Source organism: Parasteatoda tepidariorum, chromosome 2 (assembly GCF_043381705.1).
Source record: "Parasteatoda tepidariorum isolate YZ-2023 chromosome 2, CAS_Ptep_4.0, whole genome shotgun sequence".
Lineage (NCBI taxonomy): Eukaryota > Metazoa > Arthropoda > Arachnida > Araneae > Theridiidae > Parasteatoda > Parasteatoda tepidariorum.
In genome coordinates this window covers 101,106,318-101,121,763 of record NC_092205.1, presented here as the reverse complement: position 1 = coordinate 101,121,763, position 15,446 = coordinate 101,106,318, and the positions used below count along the sequence as shown (strand labels likewise).

General features: G+C 33.2%; 1 protein-coding gene across 4 annotated transcripts in view; it reads right to left on the bottom strand.

Moving 5' to 3' along the window:
• Positions 1-311: 311 nt before the first annotated feature.
• Positions 312-15,446, bottom strand: part of LOC107455742 (protein hunchback-like) — a 66,692-nt gene continuing 51,557 nt past the window's right edge. For 3 of the 4 annotated variants that reach the window (XM_071187735.1, XM_043044843.2, XM_071187734.1), the window contains exons 2-3: positions 3,844-3,942; positions 312-3,646 (exon numbers count right to left, since the gene is read on the bottom strand). In XM_071187735.1, the coding sequence (XP_071043836.1) occupies positions 893-3,637 (2,745 nt within the window). In that variant the 5' untranslated portion in view covers positions 3,638-3,646; positions 3,844-3,942 and the 3' untranslated portion in view covers positions 312-892. 4 annotated transcript variants of the gene reach the window in all.

Below are 15,446 nucleotides of genomic sequence, written 5' to 3'. Positions count from 1 at the left end.
TCTGACGCTTGATCTAATTCGAAGAAAAAAAAGTGGTACAATACATGGTAACGGAGAATTACCATTAAAACTATGAATTCAGTATGAAATTAAAACTAGATGTTATCATGTATTTGATTGTGACAGGTGATGAATTTTTAAACAAAACAGTATGACTAGCGAAATATATTTTGCACTAAGTTTTGAATGCATAAGATTTCACAAATGAAAAGGAAAAAAATAATCTCCAATAACAATTTTAGGTATTTTTCAAAAATGTTATGAATTTCGACTTGAAGAGAAAAATCTTACACTTATTTCAAACATATATAGATATATATATATATCACATATAAATAGCAAATCAATCCACAACACAATAGGGGATCACCCCCTAAATTTTGATTTTTTGTTGTTGTTTGTTTTTGTTTCACACTATTTGCTATGAATATTGCTTCCACACAGGACTACATGACTAGCATTCAAACACCGTGTTTAACAGTATCGAGTTGTAAAATAATTTAAATGAACCAAAGTGTTTTAACAATTAAGATTTTTCGAACATTTAAAGCAACAGAATAAGATCTGTGTCTACAAAATAGTTCCTATCGGAAGATCTGCATTGTCTTTGCTTAACAGTTCCCACTTTTTTTTTGTGTTGTAATCGACAAAGTAGTTTTTTGCTTGACTGCAATCACAACGGAATCAGTTCGGGATCAGCCAGGGTAACAGTTTTTTTTTGTTTTGTTTATAGCATTTAAATAGTTCTAAAAATACACGCTCTTACCAATGCAGATCTAATATATATAAGTAGATATCACAACATGGATATGCTTGTTAATAATTTAAGGAACTTTATATCCGATGACACTGCCAAGAGGTAATTGTTTTTATAATGAAAGGTTCGTCTTGCTCACGTGTGCGCAACACGAATGAGGTGAAGAAAGAATTCAACTTTGTCTTGGCAAACGCTGCCACACGTGTTGCACCTGTATGGGTGACCTAGTCCATGGTATCCCATATGCATGGTGTACATGGCACAATCCATGAATGTCGTTTCACAGTATTTACACGCATAGCCGTTTGTCGATTTGAAATTCGCCTCGTCAGATTCCACTTTTGGCACTTCCGATTGTATATTTGAATCAGATTCATTAGAGGAATCTAGATTGTTGTTGTGATTGATGGTGAACTCGGGGGAGAGGGGTCGTTGAGTGGACAATGAAGACGCAGTGGAGACTAGTTTTTCTTTTTCCAAAGATTTCGAAGAGGCCGTGGTTTTCGGTGGTTGATTAAAATTCTGCATGTACTGCTTTGGTGTCTCCTCTGGCGTAGTTTCTTTGGGACGATTTCCGGTTGAGTCTAAAAGTTGACTCGCTTCTCTTTTAGCAGTGTCTTCAGAGCCTACGAAGCATTTGAAATCGGATGCAGCATCCAGATCGGTTTTGATGGGCGAATCTTCGCACTGGATGTAGTGGTCGAGTTTAAAAGCTTTTCCTTTTCGTCTGTTCCTCGATTGGCTGTCCTGATTTGTAGAAGCGACATCATTGGGTGAAAGTTTCCTCTTTGCAGTGTGATGCTCGATTTTGACTCCTCGGGATATGGGCTCAGAGATTTTAGGTCCACTTAAATCCAATGGGGAATGCTCCTCATTTTGGCACTCAAACGAGTTTCTAGCGTTCTCGTCAGAATTAAAGGAACTCGACTTGGGTGAGCATTCTGAGATGGAAAGGGCTTCTTGGGGTGAAGTTAGGCTTTGTTTGTCGCTTGATGTATGGTTATTTCCATTTTCATTGTAAGTAGAAAAATGCACCGGCGAAGTATGACGAGCAGGAGGTGAATATCTAGGAAGGATCTCAGGATAATCCGAGGATGGTTTGTGATTATCTGAAATATTTTTTGTTCCATCCGAGCTTTTGCTCACCGGAGAATATGTTTTGGAATCAGGAATCTGAGGAACGGAATTTGTAAGTGGAATTTTATTCTCTGCGGAGGATGAATAAATGCTGTTGCCAGTGGATATTATTGCGTTTTCGCTATGAATTGAATGACTTCGAGTGTTCTCCGAAGCAGTGCTGCACACGATCTTTTTTTCAATTTCATTTTTATGCATTGACCTAGAGACTTCGTCAACATGGTGTATGGAATTTTGAGGATAGTTATTAAAGGTCAGATGCTGAGCTTGCAAATGAAATATGTCCGGATTGATGTTGCAGGTGCGCATCAAATCAGAATTCTCTTTAACGGCATGGGCTACAGCATGTTGTTGGTAAAGATCGAGGGACTCTGTCATGAAATCGCAGTAGTGACACTTGAAAGGTCTCGGCCACACCGAAAACGAAGGAATTTGTAAGTCCAAAGAAGTGGGTCCCATAAGCATGGAAGAAAAGGTTTTAGGAGGGAAATGAGGTGTTGGATATAGAAACGGTTGCGTGGACATCTCGGTTTTTGCATTGCAAATGTTTGGAGAAGGAATATCGCTGTAGGTTAAACACTTTTGTTTATTTTTGCCGCCCGATTTTCCTTTGGGACCCCTTCTTCTACCATGCACATCAATTATCGGATTATGGTTCGGGGTGCCATCTGGATTGAGAATCTGTCCCTGACTGTGGCCGTATTTTCGGAGGTGCATCTTCAAACTGTGGCAGTATTTAGTCGCGTACTTGCAATTAGCACAGCGATATGGATAAATCTTGGAATGAGATTTTTCGTGGCTGTTCAACATCGATTTGTTCACACAACTATAATTGCATTTGTCGCATCTGAAGGGTTTCGATCCAACGTGGTTACGAAGATGATATTCGAAGTGATGTTTGTACTCTGTAACGAAGCAGCAATTGGGACATTGCAAGATTTTATCTTTCTTCATGTGAACTTCCTGCAAATGCTTATAATACTCGGGTTTATTATCGCAGCTGAAGTTGCATTGTTTGCATCTGTTTATTTTTGCTTTTTGCGAGGCAGGAGAGGATGAACTCGAGTTTTCGGGTTTATCGTCTCTGACTTGGTTGGGCTTCTTTTTTCCAGCCCAGCTTTCCGGAGGCACTTCCGAATGGAAATCCTGAATATGCCTGTTCAAGCGTCCCTCAGTTCGTGACGTGTAATCACAAATCGGGCATTTGTGGTCAAAATGACCATCGATGTGATGACTGTATTCTTCGGGAGAAACAGCTTGAAAATTACACAGGTGACACTCTAGGGTTTCGACCCCTTTGTTCATCGAATCAGAATCTTCTGCAGAATCCCCACGGCCGTTTGTTCCATTGGGCCTCGCAGACAGGCTTTGCCCTAAAAATCCGTTTTTGTCCAGAGAATTTTGCAACTCGTTCAAGGGATTCGATGACATGTTTTGCATTTCATCTTCTGAATATAAACAGCTGTCATCCGAAGACAAATCAATCGGTGCAGGATCGAGATTGTCTTCCATACTCATGGGATCTTCCGTGTATCGAGGGGAGGATCCCGATCCCATGGAAGTCATGGGACTCGATACAGGTGTACTTTGACAATTCTTTGCTGAATGGGGATGGTATATCACACTTTCTGAGTGCTTCTGCATGTCCTGTTGCATGTCTCCTAGGGGAGCCATATTGAAGCTTAAATCAGCCGGATTGTTTGATGATTGGATGAATGTACGAGTCTGACACTCGACGCTCATTTATGAGGCCTGTTTATCGCACAATGGACGTCAATGAATTCATCAGATTTCTCTCTCTTTATTATCCAAATTACNACACTTTCTGAGTGCTTCTGCATGTCCTGTTGCATGTCTCCTAGGGGAGCCATATTGAAGCTTAAATCAGCCGGATTGTTTGATGATTGGATGAATGTACGAGTCTGACACTCGACGCTCATTTATGAGGCCTGTAAAGTTGTTTATCGCGCAATAGAATTCATCAGATTTCTCTCTCTTTATTATCCAAATTACTTTTCACAAGAACAAGTTCTCTTCATCCATCAAACCTGCAATGAGAAAAATACAAAAATATAATTTCTGTTCACATTGAAAAATAAAATAAATTAAAAAAACAGGGATCATAAAAAATAAAATAAAAATTTAAGCGTAATTATCTATGCACTTGGGTTGGTATATTGAAGGGTTATGACATACAGAAGAAATCCTTCATAGCGGATTTTGTCTCAATCGGCAATTATAGATAAAAGCAATTATAGATGTAAATACAGTATAGAATGCAAACAAATGATTGCAGAAATCACTTCATCACTGTTTAATTCTAAACAATCCTTAGCATATTCATTTGAAGAAAAATAGCTCAGCATTTAAGCTTTGTTCTACGTTTAACTAAACTCAATTCTTTATATGTTTAAAAAAAAATCTTAAATTGCCCATGATTATAATATATAGTATAAATGCAATATATTATAATAATATAATATATTGCATTGCATATATTTATATATTGCACGTTGCAATGCAATATATAAATATATATAAGTATACATTATAAATAATATATTATAAATGCCTATGATTATTAAATTTCCCTTAAATTGATTTAAAAAAAAAGTCTTAAATCGCCCAAGAATTTGAGGCGACAGGTTTTTCCCGTACCTTTTAATGAAAGAGTTTTGGTTCATTTACCAAACATCAATAAATCCCAGTCGCCATGGTGCCTAATATCTGATAGCCGATACCCAATATTTTAGTGAAATTTAACGTAGTTTTTTTTCTTTTTTTTTTCTTCTTGTTATTAGCGAATTTAGCTATTTGATTTCGATTTGAAAAGAGGGATGGAAAAGTAACCAAAAATTAATGGATTATTGATTGGATCTAAATATAATAACATGATTTCAAAAATGGTTAAATAAAAGTCCTAACTCTCGGAACCCTTTTAACTCTTCCGCGGAAGCCCTGAGGTTCCGCGGAACACCGTTTGGGAACATTAGAGAAACGTGAGGGGGAAAACGCGAGCTAAGTGTTACAGAATAAATTTGTAGAAATACTGATAATTCCCATCGCGTTCAAAAGTAAGCGAATGGGCATCAACAATGGAGCAAAAACTTATTCAATCCTTTTCCAGGCTGAAAGGGAAATGTGAATAGGCCGTCATTTCGTCAGCTGCACTAATTTATCAGAAACCACATATGCACCCCTTTACAGCCCCCCCCCCGTCCCTCTTTAAAATTAACGACAACTGCATTTTTGCTTGACTGGATCAAGTGAATCATACTTTAACGGAAAATTCGATAGACATAAAACAAGGATTATTATGATCTGAAAATAAGACGATATTACTTGACTACAACTCCATTCCATATCAATAATGATGCAGTTTTTGGTATTCTATGGGTTTTGGAGAATCCTTAACAAATTAAGAAAATAAATTTAAACTAAGGGGAGAAAAAATTTCATTTAATAAACGAATGTAGAACTAAAATAAGGAGGAAATGGATGCAAAGAAATGAGTGGAATGCATCAAACGGTAATGCGTTAAAATTGACGAATTTTTCTTTTTCGATTTGGCAACAACGAGGGAGCACAACTATGAACGCTTAAGCATAATTGTTAACGAATTTCTGAACAAAAAAAAAAAAACTTTTCTGAAAAACTACAACAAACTAAGTTGGAGAGAAATGAAAGTTTAAAAGCCAATATCAGCAAACAAGCTGCTCGTTGTTTTTACCATCAATTTACGCAGGTTCAATAGTATTCAGCTATACTTAAGTTTTAATGCTTCATAACGACGGAATGCATTTGACCTACGAAGATCGATAAAGAATACTTCTTCTCAATTTTAAGAACATTTTCCTTTGGTTTTAAAAGTTTTGGGCTAGAGCAAATATTTCATGAGTTTATTTAAGAATATGTTGAGTCACTGGAATTTATAATTTTCAGCTAATATATATACGAAACTATTTTAGAACACAAAAATGTGATCAACAAGCGAACGAAGTAAGCTGAATAAAGAAGTGAATGAAAAAGTTTGAGAATTTACCTCGTGGACGTCACTGGCGTCCAATTTTTGAGGGAAACCAAATTAAAATACACAATTACACAAGTTCTCTAAAGTTCATACTTAAAATAAATTACTTTTCTATTTGCTAAATATCTGAAGAAATATATAGTATAAAATTTACATTTTACGAGTTTCAATCACCAATGCATGCAAATTTTCTTTATTTGCCTGAAATATTGGGTGGGACATATACCACCCCCATCCCTTTCTGCCAACAACGCCCATGATTTAACTATTTTATTCAACACATGCTTTTTATAAAAATCTTATACGTAAAATTTATTTATTCTTTGAATCTATTTTATTTGTAATTATTTTACAAATAAAATTTCCTAATAAGAAGAGTCAGAAAATTCTAGTTTCATTGCTAACCTACATTTACTAAAATTAAAAATTAATTGAAAAAAAAATTAGTGAATTAATCGTGATTTAAGGAAGCAAAAATGAAAAAAGAAAAAATAATTCCAAGCTTTAATAGAGTTAACTTTCAATTTAAAAAGTTCATAAAAGAGAAACTAGGTGGCAGCAGTATAAAATATAACAAACTTCATAGATACGATAAAATGCTCGAAAACGGAAATATTTTTCTGATGTCAAATAAGTGATTTCTTAATTCCGCACGAACTCGAATTCCATTATATATTTTATATGTATATTTATATATGCATACAAAATTTGAGCAAAGTACAGGGAAGGAAATAATTTATTCTATTTTGTCATTTTAAATTTTTCTTTTTCTCTTTTCTTTTTGAATTTTAATGTTTTTTTTTTGTTTTTTTTTGTTATGAATTAATTAAAACTTTTCTGTTTTAAAAATAAAAGATCCTCTATAAGTTAATCTACATTAATAATACATTAACAAGAATTAACATAACACTAACAAGAAAGTCTAGTCGCAATAATTATATTTTAAATAGAACAAGAATGCTGCTCAGAGAAATTAAAATAAATCTAAAAATAATAATAATAAATCTAATAAAATAATAATAAAATAAATAACAATAAATCTAATTATGAACTTGGAGAAAAGAAGGGTAAGGAAAATGTTTTCAAATAAATAATTATTCACTTTTGATTTTTAACTTTTGATTTAGAACTAAATTTTTGTATTAGAACAAAAAATAATTTTAAATTATTCAACATAATTACATAAAATAATTTTTATTCTTTTATTAATTTCCTCTTTTAAAAAAAGGAGACCCAGTAGATTTGTATTCACTCGACAGTTAATGGGATAACATTAAAAGGTGAAAATAAAGAATTCTAAATTCATTTCCCCACAACTTCACCTATCATCCAAAGTAAATCAAACTATTAAAGATTTGAATGAGGGAAGGAAAAAAAAAAGAACGTGAGAGGGTTGTGGTAGACGATCACCACAGCTGTTTTGAAAGGATTTTGATGGGTGCATTTAGGGGTGGGTGGGTTAACGGTAAAAGTGGTAAATCAGATTGCGGAGAAAAGCAATCAAGATTGAAAACCGCATGGACATAAATTTTCCTGCCTTGCTCCTCCTGCATTGAGGGTTAATTTGTCTGGTGTAGACCGCCTCCATCTGTCTTGGAAGAGTTTCGATAGCCAGCTGCCACGTGGGCAACCCCCCCTTCTTCTAAATTTGAAAACCCTTCCAACTCACCAGCAATACTGGGTAGTCATTAGTAGCGGCCAATGTATAAATTGTATTCAAAGGTTGGTATAATTTATATCCCAAAAGGTTTTGGTATACCACTATAAAGTTAGCAGATTCATTTTGTAACGAGTGCAATATGATTAATGTGTTATCGGCATTTGATAAATATAATGCTATTTAAAATGCAAGTGACTGCAAATAGAACAATAAAGATAGTTAATAATAAATTAATAAGCAATATAATTTAAAGGAAAATAACTGCAATTATTATTAACTCAATTCGAACAAAAAACCTTTCCAATAATAGTAGACAACAGGACTGTAAATTGCATTCAGAAGTTGATATAGTTTGTATCCAAAATATAGAACAAGGATTTAGCAGAAAAGTCTTGCCACTATAAAATTAACCGATTGTTACACATAGGAAAAATGAGTGTTGTTTTTCATTTTGGCACACTTTTCGACTTCTTAAAAAAAATAATAAAACTGACATAGAATTATTTTTTAAGCAAAAAATTCTATAAATGCATACATTCTATACTTTTATAATTATTTTCTAATGTTCGATTTCTGCTGCAGAATAAAACATGGCATTGTGTTATTTGTATAATATACAAAATTTGTGACGACAAAAATCAGCGGATTAATTAAAAGGCACTCACTTAAATAACATCTGTTTTGAAATTGACCTTTTATTCAACATTAATAAATATGTTTTGAAGTGAATATCATTCATACAGCCGTAGTGGCTTCTTAGGGCATAGAGCGTTCGCCTTTCAATGAGGTAGCCCGGATACGAATCCCAGAGATGGCTGGACGATACGAATTCCTCACCTGGCTCAGCTCGCACCAACCACTGTGCTTACGTAAAATATCCTCCGTGGTAAAAAGATCATGGGGGGGGGGGCAAGAGTCTCCTTGCATTCAGACTAACCATGAGAGATTTTCTTGGTTTTCCTCTTCATGTAACGCAAATGCTGGTTAGTTCCTAAAAAAAGTCCTCCACGAAAGCAAATTTCTCCAGAGACTTGATCCAGGAGATTCCTTGTCTTGTAGACCGGGTTCAAAATTACAAGGCTACGGAGTTTATTAAACCCAAAATTGGATCGGCTGTTCAACGACGGTTATAAGATGAAAAAATAAATTATTATTCATATCATCAATCTTAAATACAAGTTTTTTTGCTTAATAGATATAATTCATTTTATAATCTATAATAATATAAAACGAATAATAATACAAAAATGCAATAATAAACGAATAATATAATTATTCGTTTTAAAAATACTTCTGGCATTATTAAAACGAATATGTTTTTTTTAACACTTCTGGCGTTTTTCGAAATGGCACAAAGTTTCAATTTCCTCATATCACTTTTATTTCATACTGATTTGCATGATTAATAATAATACCATTTCTAAGAGATGACGACTTTTCAAAATGTACTAAGCAGTTTTTACACAGTCAAGTTTATAAGACTTATGCAGCTTGATGAGAGGCTGTTCTTATTGAAGTAACAGATAGAACGTTTTCATATTATTGTCACCTCCGTATAAATTATAATTTTAAAATTCTTTTTTTTAAATTAAAATATCTAATTGCACAAAAAGCAATACAGCTAGCATCTTACACCGTAGAGCAGTAAATAGAAAAGATTGATTACTCAATGATTTAAGGGAGATCCTGAAAAGAAAAAAAAAAGAGAGAAGAAAAAACACATGACATAGAAAGTGAATGACTTAAACATTCAACAGATGATTTGTTACGCCATTTCTTTTGTTAGCATGAACGCATTTCTGGGTAACCACAGCAAAAGAGGTGGCACCCAGTGTTAAGAATAATCAATAGAAGCAGGGGGAAAAAATTCCAAGCAATGTGCTTCTAAAAAAGAAAAAGAAGAGGATTAGACTGCAAGATAATCGTAGATCAACAGGAGGGTATTGAATGAGGGTCTAACAATATATCACAGGTGTCCCCCAGTACATTATCGTGCACAATCTCGTTGCGTAACGAAACAGAGCCCCTTGACGTCCGAGAAACCTGAACGAATTGTTTCACTTCAAATCCAAGGCAGGGAAATCGTCTGAGAATCCTTGCAAAAAGATCGTCTGACAACTGTGAGCCGACAAAGACATTAAAAGCCGAGAAACCACAGAATTTTACAGAAATCATTTAAGACCACAGACTGATAATAAAGAAAATAGTATTTGAAATTTGTGGGAAAAAAACAAGGTAAAGTTCTTTTTGTAAAAGTTGAAGCGATCAAACGATGCCGACCCATTCGAATTTTTAAGTTTGTTTTACGACTGGCTTGCATTCAATATTTGTAAATCAGATAAATGTATGCAAACATTTTCTTGGGAATGCAAAATTTTTGATGGGTTTATTTAGAACGATATAACAATCTTGTCAATATGGTATTTATATTTCCATTTATAATGATGATAGTTAGCAGAAAAGCTTAGGAAAAGGTGACATGGCAAACGCTCGCTACATTTTGGGATAGAAAAGAAGTCACAATAGATCTAGTTATCGTATAAAAATTATTGATAAAACTTTTTTTTTCCTGCTAAACCATCCAATAAAACTGTTTCTAATCTGTTATGCACATAATTTTCTGTCCCTCTTTTATTTCTTAATGTGACATTTCTAACCACTAAAATATCATTGAGTACCCGCTAACTTCAACTAAGATTATCGAAATTGTTTGCATTATTTTTCACCATTACTGAAAAGAAAGTTTTTTAATCCAAACAGCTGTTTGGAAAGTAAACAAAAATTTGGACACTTTAAAACTATTTTTTTCCCCAAATTGTTTGGTATAGGAAGATTCAAGAGTTATCAGCTGTAGTCCATAATTATGTTCCCCCCTTCCCCGGCACATCTCGGAAGTTTTATTACCCAATAAATCATGTCAGTTCGAAATTCGATAGTTTACACGCCCTTTCAAGGGACGAGACTCTCTATACCACCCCCACAATTCATCGCCATCTGCCAAAAATCAAAGGTAAACTTGTGTTCAGACACAACTGTGATTTGCAGTTACTTCCAGGTAAAAACTCCGTTCCAGAATTTCCAGACTACATTTGCAGCTATTAATTTTTGGAAATTTGCATAATTTAGTACTACCACAAAGATTTGAATAACACCATTAATGACAGATTAATTAACTGACTGAAATAAACAAAGAAAATTATTACGCTTTAATAATCGCTTTATTAAGATCACTGGTTATATTATAACTATTGTATATTATAACTGGTTATAACTATACTGGTTATATTATAACTGGTTATACTATAAACTATTGGTCAAAATCCATTTCTGGTTTGACTCCGATAAACGCCACAAAATCAATGGTTGCAAAAACTGTCTCCATTGATATTTGTCGTCGGATTGGTTTTCAAATCCTGGTGATATACGTGTTTCAACATGTCCTTTCTTCTTCAGTATTCATATATTTATATTAAAATCACCCTCAAGACAGTAATTATAAGTTAATTATAAAAAGAATATAAAAATACTTTAAATTATTATTATGTAAATACATTAANAAAAAAAAGAATTCTAAAAATATTATTAAACAGCAGCAGTCGCCATAGCAACGCATGCAATGACGACGCATGCGCACTATTTACTATTACTCTTGAACACAGTTGAAAAGTGTGATGACGTCCAAATAAAGTGCGCATGCCATAAAACCCAAAACAAGACCCATTTTGCCGTTGGGTGATAAATAAATAAAGCTAGACGCGAAGTTTTTTAGTTTTTTGATAACCAATTAGAATTTCTTTGGTAATTTTGATCTCGACAAACAATTAAAGTGTTCTAAGATGTCTCAAAGATCTAAATAACACCATCAAATCTAGATTCAATTAAGTGACAAAATTTAAAAAAAATAATAACAATGAATTCTGTTATGAATAAAAAACTTCATGGGGATCTTTTCACCTCTACAAACAATGAAAATTAGTGTCACGTGATGCCACAAGGATTGGAATACCACCGCCATAACTAGATAAATTAAAGGACTAAATTTTAAAAAAAAATTGCATACGTTAATATTTTTCATAATTAATTGGAAAAGTAAATAGGTAAGTCTTTAAATGTTCTTTTAGAAATTTTGCAACCATTTATTAATTTATTTATTTTAGTTTTTTGAGGAAGCTGGTAAGCTTACCTTTTGCGTCACAAAGTTGGGAACATCACTCTTAAGACCAGATAATAAAATAAATTCTACGAGTAATACCTTTTCTTTTTTTTAATTACCAATAAAAACTTTATGGGTCTCTTTTTTTCCCTCTGTAAACAATGAAAATATGAGTATAGTTAGATACGACATGGATTAGAATATCACTATCAAAACTAGATTAATTTAATGGCTAAATCATATTCGAAAAAATCTACACTTTTGCCAGATATCCGATCATCAGTTTTTCACCTCAACATAAATTATTCCACCTCAACAAGCACTAAAAATAAGTGTCAGCGGAATATTGTAAGAGTGCATATAGTAATTGAATTCAAAATGATGTATAGTCCTTCCAGGAATAGGGTAACTGATTTCAGAAACAAACTAGATCGCGCAAAATGTTAAAACAAAAAATTCTTTTGACAAAGAAGTATGCTATCTAGATTGGCGTGAACTCATGAGCCCATTACTTATATAGTCTGGAAACAGCACTTGTCGTTTTCTATACCTCATGTGTGGCAATTAGGAAGGGGGCAAAGGGAAGGAAAAAAAATCTACCTTTTTGGCTTCCGGTGCACGCTTCATGTCACGTGCCTTTCCTGTTTTTATTTTTTTTCCTCTCCCGCTTGCACTGTTTTATTGTTATTACTGCTTTTTCAAGTATTTTTACAAGTAACGCGACCTCTATTTTGAGTACTAGCGATGTTTTTTTTTTTTTTCTTCTTCGGAATTATATTTTGTTTCCGAAAACAAAACCTCACCTTCTTGTCCATCCTGGAAAAACACAGATAGCATAGGACGAGGCGGGGGTGAGCATTCGAGTGACGACGCTTTTTAGAACAATTATTAGAGTCTAAGTGACTCCAAAGTTGTATTATCTGGGCTCATAAGAAATGAGTAAAAATTTAGTTGATGTTGATAGTTTTCATCGAGATGGAAAATCATGCCAAGCAGATGATTTTAAAAAGTCTAATAATTTTTAATTTACTTGTCCATTATAAGCCTAGATAATTCTTTATGCCGAGATGGAATATATAGTTAACAGTTTCAGCTTTGCCTCAAATGTATTATATTACATAAATTTAGAATATTTATTATATCGGGTACTATATTATTATATTGTAATGAATTAGATACAATTATAAGACACACTGTAGTGTTTTAATAATTGCACCAGTTTATAGGCAATACTTTTATATTTAAACATGCATGTCATGGGTTTTTATAAATATTTTTTATACACTTGCTATTTGTATTCATTTTTAACGTATTGCATTACAGTGTTAATCAATGGATACACGAACGTAAACAGCAAAGCTGTATAGATATCATTTGATAATTAAGATTTTGCTTACGCTAACGCTCGCCAACCCCCGAAAATTGCTACGCAATCTTATATGGTTTGCTTCGCTCGCTACTAACTTAGGTACATTGCAAATTCACAANTAGTGTTTTAATAATTGCACCAGTTTATAGGCAATACTTTTATATTTAAACATGCATGTAATGAGTTTTTATAAATATAAATTTGCAAATAAATTTTATAATCGTCAAATAAATTTGCAATATATAAATTCGTGAAAAAAAAGCGCTTTCGACAAAATACTAAAATAGAGATCTATCGACTCACTTCTGCCTAGCTTAATAGTATGACATTGCCGCAGCTGATGCTCTCTAGCTATTTCCGTTTCAGTTTTTAAAAGCGCTATATGTTGAGCCATCTCAGCTAGATTTGGCATGCGACATTTTTAGCGGCAATCATGGGTCGATTTGCCGTGTAAGAGAAATAGTAACGTAAACAAAACAAAGCAAACGTTGCCACCGGCGAAAAAGAAATACAGCCAAAATTTGGGAGCCACGTAAGAGAATTATATATATTAGATTTTAAAAGAATCTCTTGTTTTGAAACTATGAATGGATTTAGAGCTTTCTTCACGTTCTCGTAGTGAATTCTCTCTTCTGAATAAACAAAGATGGAAAAACAAGCTTACTGACCACATAAGAGAGATCTTTTCTTTCATCACGTAGAAGCAAGGGAACTTTTATGGGTCAACTCAACAGCTTTTTAACGAGTCTTTTTCCCTCGCTCAAAAATTTATTTGAAACTAAAGGAGAACAAAGAAGTGCTAAACGAAAGATTCTTCTTTTTTCCCCTTCTTTTTCTCTTTAGAGAAAAATCCTCCGTTTCATCCATTGCGGTAGAGTGAAGAGCTAAATAGTAAGTTCAATTATTCATACAAAATTAAAACTATCAAATTAATTTTCTTTTTTTATTTTCGTTTTTAATTACAAGAAGAAACAAGGTTAACATGCGATTTTTTTTTTGTTTTAATGTTTACTGGAAAGTAGGTAAACCTATGTAAGAAACAGTCACTAAAACTATGATAATTAAACAAGTATTTAAAAAAAAAAAAAAATGGCGACTTCCAGGCAATTTTTAATCACCATTTGTTATATTTAGTCAACCTATTCAATCACGTAACGTGGGATCAATGTATAAGTTATTGGTGAGCCTTATTTGGACTGCCGTGTATTTCTTCACGAAAAATACACAAAATTGATAAAATTACCGAACTGTAGGGTAATCATGACATCTGGTAAAGAAAACCATAATTCTGGTATATAAAAAAAAATAATACGGTTATAAAACCATTCATTTGGTAACTTTTCCGTTTTTATGTAACGTTTTACTGGAAATTCTATTTTTCGAAATTTATAGTCCTTATTATCACACGTTTAGTAAAAGATACAAAACTGAAAAGTAAATGTAATCGAATGAATGGTTTTATACCATGCTCTAAAGTACACCACATTTTACCACATATTATAAAACCATATTTAATTGATAATTTTACCAAAATAATTACAAAATCGCTTCTGGTAAAAATTACTGAGCTTTTTATTGTTCCCATAAACTTAGAAAAACGGTAAATTTTATCATATTCTGATACTTGTGTCCATACTCTTTTTCTCAGTGTAATGTAATTATATTATATCTATATATGTGCTCCTAAAATAGTAGGAATTTAAAAAGTGTCCCCTTTGCAATTTTTCTTTCAGGATTTGGTAAGACTCCACATGGAACCATAATCTAAATAGGATGCAAAATTAAACCACGTTTTTGTTCAAGTTAAAAAATAGTATTCGTGTCTCCAAGTTTTAGAAGCACGGTGATTTGGAGCTACATAGCACCGCAATTAAGTTGTGGCAAATTTAAAACGGTTTAATGGTTGGACGCGCTCTATATTTTCATACAACGGTTGTGGGGCAAAAATCTGGAAATTTTTCTACTAGCCTTTGTCGATTGTAGCATTTTTAACAGTAAAAACTTTTTAAAAAATCGATGTGAAAATTTTAGACCATTAAAAGTATAAAAATTTTTATTAATGAAGGGCAATTCTTTTAAAGCATTTCTGGCAAAGCACTAAAAGGCTCATTTCCATTTCCAAAATGTAGAAACATTTTAAGGACGTAGAAAAGAAAAAAAAATTTTTTTAGAAGATTCGTAATAATTGCACATTTATTTTAGTTTATTTTATAACCGCCGTTGAACAGCTGACCCAATTTTTCGGGTGTGCGACAACCCATGTTCAACTCCGCAGCCTTATCATTTTGAACCTAATCCAGAAGACAAGGGAACTTCTGGATCAAGTATTGAGGGACATTT